General features: G+C 39.3%; 3 protein-coding genes across 3 annotated transcripts; all 3 read right to left on the bottom strand.

Moving 5' to 3' along the window:
* Window positions 1-55: 55 nt before the first annotated feature.
* Window positions 56-2,722, bottom strand: LOC101304475 (protein argonaute 4A-like). The gene has a single exon (XM_004298170.1). It carries the CDS (start codon window positions 2,720-2,722, stop codon window positions 56-58), a length of 2,667 nt encoding a protein of 888 aa, XP_004298218.1.
* Window positions 2,723-6,593: 3,871 nt separating this feature from the next.
* On the bottom strand, window positions 6,594-7,223 carry LOC101304183 (F-box/kelch-repeat protein At3g23880-like). The gene has a single exon (XM_004298169.1). The coding sequence runs from the start codon at window positions 7,221-7,223 to the stop codon at window positions 6,594-6,596; it is 630 nt and encodes a 209-aa protein (XP_004298217.1).
* A 1,207-nt stretch (window positions 7,224-8,430) lies between these two features.
* LOC101314268 (F-box/kelch-repeat protein At3g06240-like) lies at window positions 8,431-11,775 on the bottom strand. The gene is made up of 2 exons (XM_004296970.1): window positions 10,490-11,775; window positions 8,431-8,882 (listed from the first exon to the last, which is right to left on the bottom strand). Exon 1 carries the CDS (start codon window positions 11,651-11,653, stop codon window positions 10,499-10,501), a length of 1,155 nt encoding a protein of 384 aa, XP_004297018.1. The 5' UTR covers window positions 11,654-11,775; the 3' UTR covers window positions 8,431-8,882; window positions 10,490-10,498.
* Between the last annotated feature and the right edge of the window lie 3,817 nt (window positions 11,776-15,592).

The following is a 15,592-nucleotide window of genomic DNA, read 5'->3' as shown; positions in this document are numbered from 1 at the left end:
TTCAAATAAGTAGCTAAAGTTACAACCTAAGTACCTAACAGATCCTAATCGTCTATCAACAGAAGAACATGGAATTGACGACGTTTTTATGTAGCCTAGGTATTTCCTGCACTGGCACAGGTCCAGCACAAGTAACACCACCTCGGCTTGAGCCAGTCTCTGACATTTCATCAAACTTGATGAACTGACTCATCTGTGCTGCTGCTAGATGGGCATAGCATACTGGGGCAACTAGAGACACGGCCGTGCTGCTCCTTTGATAAACATATGACAAAGAATGCACAAGTTCTTGCAAGTCATCAGCTGAAAAGCCAAGTTCATCATATAGAACATGATAATGAGTAGGCCGACTTGTTCCAAGCGTCCCAGCATGAGAACACATGTAGAAATCGTTGTTCTTTGGATCACAGACTTTGTTGTCGACGATAGTCCCGGGGGGAACATTATCTGCTGAACCACCAGCCTGAAAGAACTTTGTATGATGTCTCTTTTGTGCAATAATAACCATGAACTTCGGCGACCAGCTCTCTTCAATGAACTTGCAGGCTTTAATAATCTGATCCAATTCCAGATTCAAGACTTGGTTGAACTCTGATTCACTCACTCCATCCCTGAAGATAATAATCTGCTCTGGTTTCCTGTGGTTTGAAGTGTTGTAGAAGTCTAGCAAAAGTTCGTTGACTATGCCTTTGTCCACTTTATCAGACACTGGATTGAAAAGATTAGCAATTATCTCGGTTTTTGGTGACTGAGTACGAACGGCAGCTCGGTAACGAGAAATCAAAGGCCAGTGCCTAGAACTGACCGCTGCTGCAATAGAAGGCATATATGACTGCCCAGGTGAGCCATGTGACACATCCATCCCTAATATCATAGTGGGGGACTTGGAAACCAAGGGTAGAGAAGGAACATGCTCCACAGTTAGCAAGGAGTTCATTCCACCTAGCTTTGCATTTATCTTCAGAAGCACATTGGTGATGTATTGATCGTTCACTTTCGTAGGTGCAATGCACTGTGTTGCAATCCCATTGTCCGAAAGGTTCTTCCTTTTCCATGGACCATATAGCTCGGAATTCTTCCTCTCTGGAAGAATGCACAACAATAACTGCGGTGGCCTTGGAAGTTTGGACTTAACGTATTCGAACATCTTTTCTACTCTAACCGGAGCTGACTGACGTCTGTACTGAACATTCTCTTCAAACACATCAAATGGAGGATCCATGGAAATTCCTTTCATGTCTGCACACCTCATCATAGTGTCCACCAGGTACGGAATGTCGCAGCGAGCAGAGAAGTTCACAACAGCCCACCGTTCTAGTTTTACAGGATGTACTAGCGTTTTATTGTTGAAATTCCATTTGCCATTCCTAGGAAAAATGACATCCCCATTTCCCACTCTCAACTTTGGAGCTGACAACACACGACCTTCAACCGGCATGAGCTCTGTACTAATCGATATTCCAGCAGACCGAAGCATCATGTCTTCCTCATACTTACTACTCCTCAGTCCATCACGCAAAGTTGACATTCGCTCCGGCGGCTTCTGCCTAGACTTCTCCACTAGTGAAACCCTTTGGACATTAGATAAGGACTTGGTATAGCGTTGCAAAGAAACCAATTCACAAAGCTCAAGAGGAAAGTAGGTTGGTTTCTTTGGTTTTCCAACATTAATGCATGGAAAGTTTGCTGAATCGCGTAACGGCATCTGCTTATACTGAGCATAATATTCATAAACTGAGATCTCTACTCCATCTCCATAGTCTCCTCGCTTTGCTTTCAAAAAGAACATCTGCTGTCTGCAGGGTTTATCACTCAATCCAGTGATTTTGTACTCCTTCTTGGAGGCATAGGTCACAATCTTCAGATTTTTCAGCATCCTCTTAGCCTTGTACCAATCAATCTGGTAAGGATCTCTGACATGTTGGTTCTCCATGAGGAAATTCACAACAGGACCAGGCTTTAGAATCATTGTAGTGGATACATCCATATTGAGAGACAGGCCGCCTTGCGTGGCCTGGAAGCTTGAATGGAAACCCCTACAGCCTAACACGCCTCCTCCAACCTCTATGAAGTTCCTCGGGCTGTTATGGAAGAAAGACTGTCGAACAAGGAGACAACCCTGCTTTGCTGCATTCTGCCTTAGGATAATGTCAAGAACTCTAACTGCTTCCTGAAACTGGCCAGAGTTCTGACCTCGTAAGACGTTCGCAATAGCTTGCATTGGGATTATAGCAGCCAAGTTGAACTGCACCTTTATTTTTTTGGATCGAAAGAACTGCTTTACTCTCTTCCTATTACCCTCCCTCTCTTGGCGTCCAGAGCCCCCAGACGTGCTCGCTGATATGTCATCCAGTACTATCATGAATTCAAGTCTTTTATGAGGGAGTTGTCCACCAGTAAACAAGGTCTTCTCTCCATCATAAGCAAATTCTTTGTATGCTAGCTCCTTGCCGTAAACCTCTTTAACTTTATCAAGAACTTTGCGTCCAACACATTTCCCATCAACTGGAGTACCATCATCATATTGCATAGCAATACTATAGTGGTAAAAGTCATCTTTGGATTTGTTCATTCCTACCTGGAAATGGTTGGTAAGAAGTGGAATCCTTTGGCCTCTAGATCCAAGGCCAGGCCTCCTCATGGGAACACGCATTGGAGTAGATACGTTCTTAGTTTGCTGAAAAGGTTTTTCTCTGGCTACAATCAACCCCTTTGTCGACATTATGGCACCTTTGTACACCCAAAGCTCACAGAATTCTCTAAAAACACTCTCACCCAAAAGATATATGCACACACTCTTCTATCTGATTTTATTGCATATACCATGGTTACCATCCGTATTTATAGGCACCAATTATAATCCCATTGGTACTATAGATAAGCAATCCTTGTCATCACGGGAGAAAGTGAGAAACCTTCTCATTACAGGAGATGTTATCCTATTCCTGAAAGGAAAAAGTTTTGACACATATACCATGTCTTACTAGGAAGCTTATCCAAGTCAATCCTTATCTTTCCTAATCTGTACAGGTAGCTGAACTATATATCTATCGTGAACACCATTGAATTAACCTGATAACTGAAATTGTTAATCCTAATATAAGGAGGCTTTCAGGAGCTTCAGAACACCATTGGGAAATTAATCCTTTCTCTCTCTCTCTCTCTCTCTCTCTGTTTTTCTTCCTCTTTTAATACAAGCTCACGCCATTATACATGATTTCTGAAAACCAGTACAAACAACAGAATTAAACAAATTAAAGATTATTCTTCAGCATGAAAAGATAGAACTTTCATAAATTAATTACTGATAGTACAGAAGTAACACCCCTTATACACCAAAAGAACACACTGTCTTGGAGCACAAAAGAACCTCCCAATGACTTGGGCTGAAGCAAAAAATGAAGAGTCAAATCCGAAATTGCTTGTATTCCCGTGGAAGCACTAAACTGTGAAATAAATTCATATAGTTAACAAACAACCCTGGACTAATCATCTTGTTAATGAAGCAACTTATTGATTAATACCTGTTTTTGTTCATCTATCAGCTTGCATATTCCCTGGATCTGCTGCATCAGCTATTCAGCTTGAACAGTCTCTTGCTCCTACAACAAGAAACGAAATCAAATACCCGATTTGTCTGAAAGAGAGAGTTTGGTCACACTAGTAGTACTGTTGAGTATTGAGTGCTGATAACTTGGTCCTTTGACATACAGGTCGTTATGTTATGCCCTTTACCTCCATAAATCCCACATGATATATTTAATGTAAAGACCTAGATTTGCCTCATAATGCCAGTTCAATAATCTGCCTTATGATCCACCACGTACATCTCCGTTAGCCTGAATGATGCACCAATGCTCCAATATATTCATCTCTAAAAGCTAGAAGAAGAAACTTTGCAGGTTCAAACTTACCGGAAAACTCTGTAGTTTTACTTTGTAATATAGTTCAACTGTTCAAAATAATTGAAAGGAGAAGAAGACATCTCTAAGGTCATTTAAGTTCAACTCCAACAATTAACCACTGGGGATGTCAACCTCTGTGCAGCAACATGCTACATTAATCTCTCCCATTGGCCTTGCATTGGCTACTACACATACACTTTTTATCGATAGGTGGTCAGCAATTTCTGTTTCCATATATGTTCACGCCATTATGATTTTCCAAAACCATTACCAACAGAATAAAAAGTCAACACTTATTCTGAAACATTCGTATAAACTACAGCAACATATTACAAAGCCAAAGAACTCGTAGCAGAAGGAACGTCCTAATAATACTCTATTAGGAAAGGCCTAAGCAAAAAAAGATAGGGTAAACCGTCACAAAACAAACATAAGGAACAACATAACAATATTTTGTCCGGAGCTTCAACAATAGTTCTTGTCCCACTGAATATGGACAACATCATGTTTCTTCTTAAGCTCCTTGGATGCCTTAGTCTAGCACGTCAATTCCTGAAATCATATTAAACAATATGCAGTAGTTAATAAGCGAAAATCACCTATGGATAACAAGAACGCAAACCACTTAATCTCTATTACAAGGTCATCCCTGAAACTAGCAATATCGGTCACTATGAAAAAGAAAATTACCAATGCATGAAACTTCTTATTTTCTCTTGTGAGAAATGAAACTATTATCAAACATATGTAACAAGGCAACAACTATACAACCTAAGCAGAAGTTCCCAAAACAGCAGAAAAAGACTTCCTGGGCTCTATAGTATAATGGCCCACAATAGAGGTCACAACAGACCGCCTCCCATAACTGATCTACCAGCTGAGCCTTCCCATTATCAAATGACCTCCTAAACTCGAAGAATCCCAACCTAAACTCGCTTTCCTGTATATTTTTATCCATAAACATGAGGACACTGGACACTAAATGAGAAACTGATGAATACTTTCCCCAGCATTCCTTACACACAAGTAACCAATGTGGCCAAGATAACATGAATTTCACCTCCTCTGAACCACATCATAACTAACAGACTCTAGACAAGAGAGTACTTTTAGCATTCTATATATTAGAAGGGAACATGTTCAGAAAATAACAGAGTTCCCGAACAAAAGACTCGATAAAGATTTACAAGAAAAGTCTCCCAAAAAAACTCTCCAGCCGCCAAATCTCATATCTAATTTATTTGGAACGAGAATGCTGCAAGTTTCCTACTTCCTGCTCATTGAAAGTTCATTGGATCCGAAAATATCAGCTAGAAGCCTAAAAGGATATTTCAATCTTTGCAAATTGCAAAAGCTCCATTCCTGCCTCAAAACTCCTAGATTTAGACCACATCTAACATCACAACATTCTAATAAAAATAACAAACCAGTGAACCTAAACATAATCTAAATCTACAAGCTTTTGCAAAAACATCACAGCGACTATAGCATGACCAAGACTTCTTGGTAATTAAAATACTTCTAACTAATAGTCAATCATCTTCTCAATAGAACAGTGCTCAAAATAATTATAGAAATTGAAGCAATGCCGGGGAATTATCAACCAGTCATTGATCAAATATTGGTAGAAATATAATCTTCTACCTAATTATTAGTTCCTACTCATGGAATATATGATATTTGGCTAAACTCTGTCAAATGGAAGTCTTTTTACTGATCCAACTTCCGTAATACCGACACAAAGCTAAACTATCATATTACTAGTGAATTTCAGTATAAATAACTTGGTAACTAGATAGATTTGTTAGTACAAACATCCATCAGTTAGTATCACAAGACAAAAAAGATGATGGCTAGTCCAACTTAATATATTACTGATACACATCAGCCTCTGATTTGAAAGAGAATGAGAATAGCCAACTCTCCTACAACACATGATTTGCCACTTACCTCAAGAATAACAAAACCAGGAAAAGAAGAAGTAACCAAAAGTGAAGGGAGACAAGTTAACACCAAAGAGAAACTATCTACAATAAGTGAACATAACCACATCAACTCATCAGTAATCAGTAATTAAAATGAATTGAATTCTGAATTTGCACATAGCAAGAAAAATAAAATTGCTGACTGCACTTTTGTTTAGCATATATTACCTTTGATTCTAACCCTTGACGATGTCTTTCAGCAAAACAAAGCTGGGAGTATGTGCAATTTCTTGAAACACTAATGGTAACCCATTCACAGGAATCCATGTATATCTCTTTGTTCCAAGATCATAAGTGTGAATTTCCCAATGACGTACCATCACCACTTGCCCCTTCTTTGTAGACATCAAGATTCGAGAATCACCTGCCTTTTCAATTTCAAGCTCTTTTGTCCAAGACCCCTCAACACCATAATCCTTCATCACCCAAACACTGATCACACCTCGGCTTTTAACAAATACGGACAGCCAACCATTGAAGATTCTAATGGTCTTGAATTCTGAAGCACTTGGAGGTGTTGGCAACTCCAGAAAGCGCTCATTTTCGACATCAAAGGCAAATATCGAAACAGAACCATTGCGAGACTCACCAACCCAGTGAAGAAATCCATTAAGAAACACCCCATTTGTATCAGAATCTTTCAAAATATTGAACCCCAGGTCCCCAATGCTTCTCCAAACCCCAGAGCCAACAGTCATGACCTTCACCTCCCTTTTATTATCAGGACCATCACTCGGATACTTGTGACAACTTTGTACACATCACTTACAGCACTATACCCCAACCCACAAAAAAACGAGCATCTCATCTTAGGGGTCGGAAGAGTCAGAGACTCACCAGTAATGGGGTTGTAGATGTAAAGACGCCAAGGGTCAGGCCAGTCATTGTGTATGCAGAGGAAGCCATTGCATGAACCGATGACCACGGCCTCCATGGAGATGAGGCCATTCGGGTCTCCGGAGAGCTTGGCCAAGCAGTCGTCTTGGGTTTTGGGCACGTCGTAGAAGTCCGACATTTTTCTGTTGGAGGCTTTTTCGAAGTCGAAGATGACCAGGCTCTTGACGTAACAAGTGTCTCGGAGCAGAAGGTAAGTGGGTGTTCGTGCAAGGAGGGCTTTGGTGAAATGAGGGTCGGAGAGCAACCGGCGCCAAGACTTGCACACACACTTGCATTGGGCGAGCCATTTTGTTGGGATCTTGCAGAAGAACTCTAGCACAACGCGGTTTGGCAGTTTGAGAATGTGATGCTCTCCTTCTTCTTCTTGAGGTTCTTGGTTTGGAGGGATGTCAATGTTGGGTGGTTGGTGGTGGCGGGAAAGTTTGGTTTTCTTCATCGATGAAATGAAGCGGAGGCGCTTCGCAGCGTAGCGGAGTATTACTGTAGTAGATAGGAGATTAGAGGTAGAAGGTGAAAGACGTGAAAACTCTTTTCTTTATAACCCCCGGACTCCCCCAGTGGGTGTAGTTGCAAATAGCATACATAATTCCAGCGTTCTGAAGGTTAATACAAACATGAAAATCTAAAAAGTGAGCCATACAAACATGAAAATCTAAAAAGTGAGCCATAAAGTTAGCTTGATGAAAAGTTGGGGCAGAATAAGAACTAGAAATCTATAAAAGATGATACAAAATGCAGAGAGTTATGTGGAATGACGTCTCCTGCTTGGTAAAGGTACCAACGTTTTGATGCCTCATACCTACCATGTCTAAAAAGCATAAATGTTGGTGCAAAAAGTTCCGAGTAGCCTAGACGTTTTATCTTGTGATCGATCATGGGAGGAGAAGATACCTGCAAATCCTATTTTAACTCAACTTGAACGGTGAGTAAAAATAAGATTTTACAAATCTTAAACCTATTATATGTTTTAGACCAAGAGTTGGAGATGCTCTTAAAACCTATTATAAGTTCATCACCATGTGTGGTCTATCACCATGTGCTCTTCATCAACCCATATGCTCATCACTGTCACGTTTTGCTTCTAAAAGCTATTATAAGTTCATATAAAACAAAGGAAATTGAAACCATACAAAGAATTATGGATGTTTGCAACAGTGTCTTTTCCCCGACTGTAAAACATATATATTTTCTCATATATATATATCTATAAAACAAAAAAAAGACTGAAGCAGCATCTTGATATGGCACCTCATTTTCAAAGATGGGTAATGGGATGCAATATGGATGCTGCAAAGGGGTGTCAAAATGAGTTTGGCAACCCAAATAAGACTTAACAATTGGAGTTGCCAATCCAAAGAACCAAAGTTAAAAAGAAAGATGATCGAAAAAAGGGCTAAGCACGAGTGAGGGGCTAAATTCCAGAAAAGCATCCATGAGCAACTAACAGAATATATACCAGACTTCTTGAAAGTTTATAGTTTATATGTAGTTCTTGTTTCCCTTGGGAATACCTACTTCTGAATCTTCCGAAACGTCTAAGTGTCACACTCAATTCCTTCCTGTAAGTATGATATAATGATGAAACAGTCAAATTATAAGAAGAAGAAAAAGAGACTGAAAATAAAGATTTTAGGCAACACCATGATGAAACGTGCGTACACACATGCATATTCATACCAGAGCTTTGCTGCATCAATATAAGGCCAATACCATTACAGTGAATAGAGTTAGAAACTTAGAACATAATCATAATTATGAGCAATTTGGATTAGATACAGAAATTAGATTTGCTAGATTATGCTAGTTGGAGCTAGGGGTCACTCCTAGTTAGACTTAGAGCAAAGGCCTTACCCCACATAATTGAAACCAGTTACAAGAAGTTTCAGAATACGGTTCATCACCCCCCAAATGACAGACTACATGTTTTCAATCACCTCAAATTGTCACTGGTCAAGAGTCTCTCCCACATAACTAAAGAATCTAACTTTATAATCACCTCTCTCTCCGAATTACATGACATCGCGATTCTAAACCGTTATAGCCTTGTGCAACTCCTAGTAATGTCTCCAGGGTAGTTGCTTCTTTATGATATCCCCTGCATCGTTACCATCATATGTCAAGATAAACCATTTTATCAACCAAATTGGAAGAGAAATGGCATAAGCCTAAAGTCATCAACAATAACAGAAAGCAAACTTAAAAACAAATAAATACAAATTTTTACATTCATGCTTCCTTTGCACACCACTATATTTTATTTTACAAGAAACACGCAAAAAATAAAACAATAAAACATAAGAACCTTATGGCTAATAGGCACTCCCCAATTTATGTTGGCTGTGTAAGATAACAAATATTGAAACAATAATTCAAAATTATTTCCAAGTCAATGGTACTCAATTGTTAGAGATTGAAACGGAAAGGACTCCCACAAAATGGCTTCCAAATGGCACAAAGCATGGAAGAATGAAATTTGTAACTAGGTTTGACAAAAAACTTCAAGCTATGCTGCCGACAGTATCAGGTTTTTTTTTTCCTTGTAAGGGCTGCGGAAATAGTTAAATGGTAAATAATAGCAACATATTTTTGGGTAATTTACAAGCAACCTAATGATCGAAAGAGAAAGACACACCAAGACAATACTCTTGGTCCAACATGCCAAATCTAAAAGTTGTTATATGAACCCTAGAAGCAGTGTTTTACTTGTACTAAACACATTCAAGCAAATAATATCCTTTTCCTTTAACCTAGTTTAAGTGCTTAAGGTGGATTCCCTATAATTCAGCTGCCCTGCAGTTCTAGATTCAAGGGCAAATATGTTTTAAGTTTTTTCATATTCAGAAATTTAAGAGGTGGAAGAAGCCAAAGAAGGCCATACATCCACAACAAAAAAGGAGCGTTAGAATAGGTAGTTGCAACTTATCCCAAACCTAGTGAATTTCACATCCAGGGAATCATAAATTCAACAAAACTGTGCCATTACTGAAATAAGAAGCAGCACTGCATATTGGTAAGCTAGTTGAAAGCTAGGGGAATAGACCATATGTAAAGCCACTCCCACTAATACTAGGGAACATAAAGCAAAATGCGAAATAATCATGTGAATACCTAGCAAGTTTTATTCTGAAGAAAAGTTTAACTATTACTTTTAGAAGATTACATACCAAGGCAATAAGAACTCAAGAAGCCTATGAGCTAATCACAAATTCAACTGTGAATGCAACCTTATTAATACAAAAATGATTATGGCAAATGTATAGAATGAGGGTCTCTCCCATAGAAATATGTACCATTCTTTCACCCATTAAAGGGAATCGCAATTTAGCTACATATAAAAGATATAGCTGTAAATTCTTCTCAATACATGTCCAACTCATAAACACAAACCTTTCATAAAAAGAATTGGCTCGTACTTGCAAGTTTGAATAACCACGACATTCTTAGAATATCGTATAACGTGTAACAAATCTCCCTTTTGCAACTTGTTATAAAGGCTTATTTTATGTCTTGATAATCTTAAGTGGGAAGATGTACTAAAACAATTCAATGTCAAAGAATTAATCTCTATTTCACTGGCCAAGTTAAACATAACTAGACTGCTTTAACATCCTATTAGTATCAAAAATCATTTCAAAGTTTGAAATGCTCATAGACAGAAAGACACAATGATTAACTAGGTTCAAATAAAAAGTTATACACTACCTCTGAACTCTAACCGGCAATGGCATGTTTGAGTGAAACAAAGCTCGGAATATGAACACACGCCCCGTGAACCACCAACGGCATCCTGTCAAGCTCAAGCCTGAAAAGGCCCCGATCACCAAGATTATGAGCCTGCAGATCATGCTTTAAAAACAACAATACTTGCCCCTCCTCCGTAACTCTCAATACTCGAGGTATATCTGGATGAGAACGAAATGTGCCTTTAGCCTTGTTTTTAATAACATACTCTTTAGTCCAAGACTGTTCAACACCATACTCCTTCATCACCCAAACACTGATTGTATTCTTGTAACAAGCATTTACAGTGAGACAACCTTGCAAAACACCAAGCTCCAGCTCAACCTTCCCGGTATGGAAGGTACCACGCGGTAGTGGAAACTCTTGAAAACACTCACTTTCGACATCAAGTGCATAGATCACAAAACAATCCTCCAGCCTCAGCCTCAGCTTGCCAGTCCCAACAATCCAATGAATAACTCCATTAATACAAACCCCGGACGACTGAATCCAAAAGGGATACACAGAACTGCCAATGCTCCTCCAAACCCCAGAGCCAACACTCAAAACCCTCACTTCCACCACACCCTCAGTCCCTTTCCTCGGAATCGAAACCATAACCAACTTATACACACTACTCACAGGACTAAACCCAAAACCCCAAACAAATGAACAGTTGATATCACCCCTCGGCCTAGGAAGACTGAAGAAGTCACCAATAATGGGATTCGAAATGTAGAACTGACAGACGTTGTACCTGACGGCGAGCAAGCCGTTGCAGGAGCCGACGACTTCGAGGTGAGGGCTGAGGAAAGAAGGGTCCTCGGCGAGCTTGATAACGACGCCGTTTTGGGGGAGGGGTCGACCAAGAAGAAGGTGCGGCGGTGCTTGATGAGGAGCGAAGGGGGAGTGAGGGAGAGGAGGTATTTGGCGAAGTGCGGGTCGGAGAGAGAGCGGCGCCAGGAGCGGCAGACGCAGCGGCATTGGATGAGAGTGGTGATGGGGAGCTTGGAGAAGATCTCGACTGTGATGTGGTTGGGCAATTGGAGGACCAACGGAGGCTTTGGGTCTTGTCGTTGTTGTTGTTGTTGTGATGGAGGTGAATCGGAGAGGTTGGGTTTCTTCATGATTGGTGGTGAAGGGCATGGGGATGGTTGCCGGGGATTGAAGGAGGAGGACATGGGAGGGGTTGCGGGGTTTGGAGTGTCGTTATGCGTATAGGAGTTTCAGTCGCACTACACCCAACAAGGAAACAACTCTTTGTCCTCTTCGAACATTCTTTCAAGACAGAAGGACATGAAGACCGCTAGATTATCCACACGTGCTGCATTTGTGAAAGGCTTTTTTTTTAAGCGGGTGATTCTTACAAGTCTTTCAGGCAGTGGATTCCTTACTAACGAAGTAACGAGACTTTCAGTAGTTTCTTTGAGTTTGTTAAATTCAAGCATGTATTTAAGGAAGTTAATTTCATGGTTAATACTTTGGCCAATCTTGGTCACAGGGTTGATAATATAAACCTGTGGGAGGAGTGTGTTCCCCCAGAGGTGTTTTCAGCCCTTACCTTTGATGTTGTGAACATTAGGTGCGTTAGAAGCACCTCTATCTAATTATATTTCTTTTCCTATCAAAAAAAAAAGAAGTAACGAGACTATGAATACGAGAAACAATTCTCGTTCAGGGCCGGTCTACAGATTGTAACTGCTTGAGGCGAAGAATAAAACTGTGGCCTCACAAACATATGTATGTAATAGAAGTAAAATTAATTTTGATTTGTAGTTGATCTATGTAGAAGACTACAAGGAAATGATGGTTTTGATAGATATGAAGAAGAAAGGGCCTGCGTTTTTGTTATGGAGGAGGTAAAGGAAAAAAAAAGAAGGCACTAGGCCCTTACTAAAGTAAATAAACAGACATAGAAACAAAAATAATGTGTTTATCCTTGGTACTCGAATCTGTCAAACAAGCCATCTGCTGGAGTAATCCAATTCTGATCTTAATTATTAGCAAACAAAATATATATCGGCTATATACAATTTATACAGATTTCAATAATCGGAGGCCCGCCGAGAACCGGTGGCCTAAGGTGGCTGCCTCAACTTGCACCCCTCAAGGCCGGGCTGATCTCGTCCTGCGACGATCCTAGTCTAGGCTAGTCTTTAGCCTTGCTAGCCTTGCCGACGTTACATGACTTGGTTGCTGAACACGATTTGAAAGATTGCATGGGTATTGGGTAGCTCTTAGTTTGGAGTTGTTGGATCATAGTTTTTGCAGGGTTGTCTTAGCAATAATTCTGATGGTCGCCTTTGAGTTTTGGTGGTTGTGGTTACAAAGTGTTCAGAGGACCTTTCGAAGCCATCAAGTTCTTGTTTCAATTGAGGCAAGGGTTGTGCAATGATAGTTCAAGAAATCTAGTTTAAGGACAATATGGGTCGTGGAAGCGTGGTTTGGGAGGCTGACTCATGACGACATGGTATGGACGACGTCATGGTGTGTGAGTTGAGGCGGAGGTTCATCAATGCGGTGTCGGATTTTGGCAAGTACCAAAGTACAACTAAGATCGCCAAGGTTGCCATGATGGGCCTGGTTTAATTACTTCTAACAACAACTCGATAATCTAAGAGCCTAGAACCATAAACTGGATTTTAGGGAACGTACTAAGTACGTGTTTTTGTCTCCAAAGGAAAAGAAGAAAAAGGAAGAATATATGTTGTTCTGCATCTTTGGAGAGGAAGATTTGTTGATCAGACTTTCAAAGTCTTAGACACCTATTGATACCTAGAAAATCATGCGACCAATTAATATGTCGTTACATCAAATGATGGACATAATATGCAACACGCATAAAAGATCCTATAGTTTTATAGGTCAAGATACTCCATCCAACGTCTTTGTCTCAAATTGAGCTCCTCTTGAGTGAAAATATACTTCAAGCTTTTATGATCGGAAAAGAGCTCGAATCGTTCACCATACAAATAATGTCTCCAAGTCTTCAAAGCATGAACAACTGCTGCTAACTCCAAGTCATGAGTCGGTCACACCCCAACTCAAGTAAAGGTATAATCTTGAGTTGAGATGTGAATCACATTCTAATTACAGACAGTTTAATATCCATAATTAAAATGAGACTGATATCATTACATGACGTAAGAAAAGAAACGATCGCACCTTTATTTATATTACAAACCTTTAAAAAGGGTGCTAAAAGCACACAGATTTAAAGTATTTACAAACAAACAGCAAACAAACCAAAACAAGAATAGCGTTACTCCTCATAACGTCTATTCTTTATTCAATCTCTATTTACAAACAAAAGCAAGAAGGTTCTAATTTGCATTATAAGATTTCCAAAACACTTCGAGAAAACACCTGCAATGGGTTTGAATGGGGTGAGCTACACTTAACAATACTAGATAAATAAATATAGCACATCGCAACAATGGCAACGAAACAAATAAACATATTAAGAATGCAAGTATGCAATGTTCGACTCAACTCTTCCCACTTCACATCACCCTCATAAAACTCTTCTCATTTGTTAGTCATCTTGTTATACTCATGGTCTTCAAACCCGAAACCCGATTAGATAGTTTTATCGACTCCGACGTCGATGGGGCTTCACTCCCCTCTTCGTGCACATGTGGGCTACCGTAGGTCTTGGATGCCCCATGAGGAAACTCAACTACACAAACGATTTCCTAATAGCAATATCCCATACAATCCTAAGAACTCATTCATTTTTCAACTTCCATCATGTACTCACTTTTCCCACAATGTCATGTAATAATAAATCAAATAGAACATGCTTTCACATATGAGCATATCATAATCAAATCAATAAGCATAATCTCCAATGATCATATATCTAAGTCAAAAGAACAGTTCAATATCAAACAATGCCAACAATATCACACACATCAATGTCAAACAACTCCAACAATAGCCAAAACAATTCAAGCATAATCACAACATAAAACAAACACCCCATCAAACCCTATCTCGAATTGCGCAGCGCAAACCCGAGCTCTAGCTCCATTGCCTACTCTTGTGGATCACCAACGACCTCCTCGGAACCTTACCAAATGGTAAAGTACATACAAAGTTAGTAACTACCTTAAAGCAACTCAACACAAGGAACTTTCAATTGCCAAAAAAATATAACTTAATGTCGTAACATTAAGCAATTTACTGTCTGGACACTTTAACAAACAAAGGATTCGAAGTAAACCACAAGTAATCCATCTTAACACAACTAGTACCAAAACAGTTTCCTGACCCAGTCCCTTTCACAATGGAATCTAGGTAAAACCATAAAGAATTTTAACTTCGTGGTCCTCTAAGGAAATAAACTAGACATCCTAATGAAGATCTTAGAAGTTGATTCACCTGAAAATGATTTTTCTAGAAATAGTTATGAATTTCGAAAGTCTACTGATATGCACCAGTAAAAACAGATATAGCTGTGTAAGTGACAGATTTGGGCAAGAATTTTCACATACCAAAAGTAACCCAAAACTAACGAAATTTGGTACGTATATAAAGGGATATATGAAGTTTACAATACCACTTTTGGAATCGAAAACAAAGAACTGAGCTAAAAGTTATGATGTTGTAAAGTTGGTCCGAAATCATGGTTTTCTGCACTTTTCTGGAAAATTTCCAGCAACACGAAATTTCGAATTTGAAGACTTTGATTCGATTTATGGAGTAGTAAAAGAGATTATAAAGCTTCAAAATAGTTAGACAACATTTCCAGAGCTCTAAGATGTTCCTAAACACAACCAACAATGAATCAAAAAGATCCAAAATCTGATTTGGACACCCAACTCAAGAACATCTCAAGAACACCATTCTTTTAGAGCTGCAATCACTACGACTTCTAAACAAAACAAAATGAAATTCTAACTAACTCTGATATCTAACCAGGTCTGTGAATTCGAAGTCCAAATACTACTGTATAATTAATCATAGGAAACATATAATTGAACAAAAATAAGAATCAAGGATCAAGGTAATTGATATCTCAAGAACTGAATTCGAAAATACCAAAGGGATGAGAATCCTACCTTACACAGAGACAAGACCAAA

This window comes from Fragaria vesca, linkage group LG4 (genome assembly GCF_000184155.1).
Source record: "Fragaria vesca subsp. vesca linkage group LG4, FraVesHawaii_1.0, whole genome shotgun sequence".
Taxonomy (NCBI): domain Eukaryota; kingdom Viridiplantae; phylum Streptophyta; class Magnoliopsida; order Rosales; family Rosaceae; genus Fragaria; species Fragaria vesca.
This window is presented reverse-complemented; position numbering and strand designations above follow the sequence as displayed.

What these genes read in the sequence shown, in the direction of transcription:
- LOC101304183 (XM_004298169.1), bottom strand. Translation starts at nt 7,223, where the DNA reads ATGAAGAAAACCAAACTTTCCCGCCACCACCAACCACCCAACATTGAC.
- LOC101314268 (XM_004296970.1), bottom strand. Translation starts at nt 11,653, where the DNA reads ATGCCCTTCACCACCAATCATGAAGAAACCCAACCTCTCCGATTCACC.
- LOC101304475 (XM_004298170.1), bottom strand. Translation starts at nt 2,722, where the DNA reads ATGTCGACAAAGGGGTTGATTGTAGCCAGAGAAAAACCTTTTCAGCAA.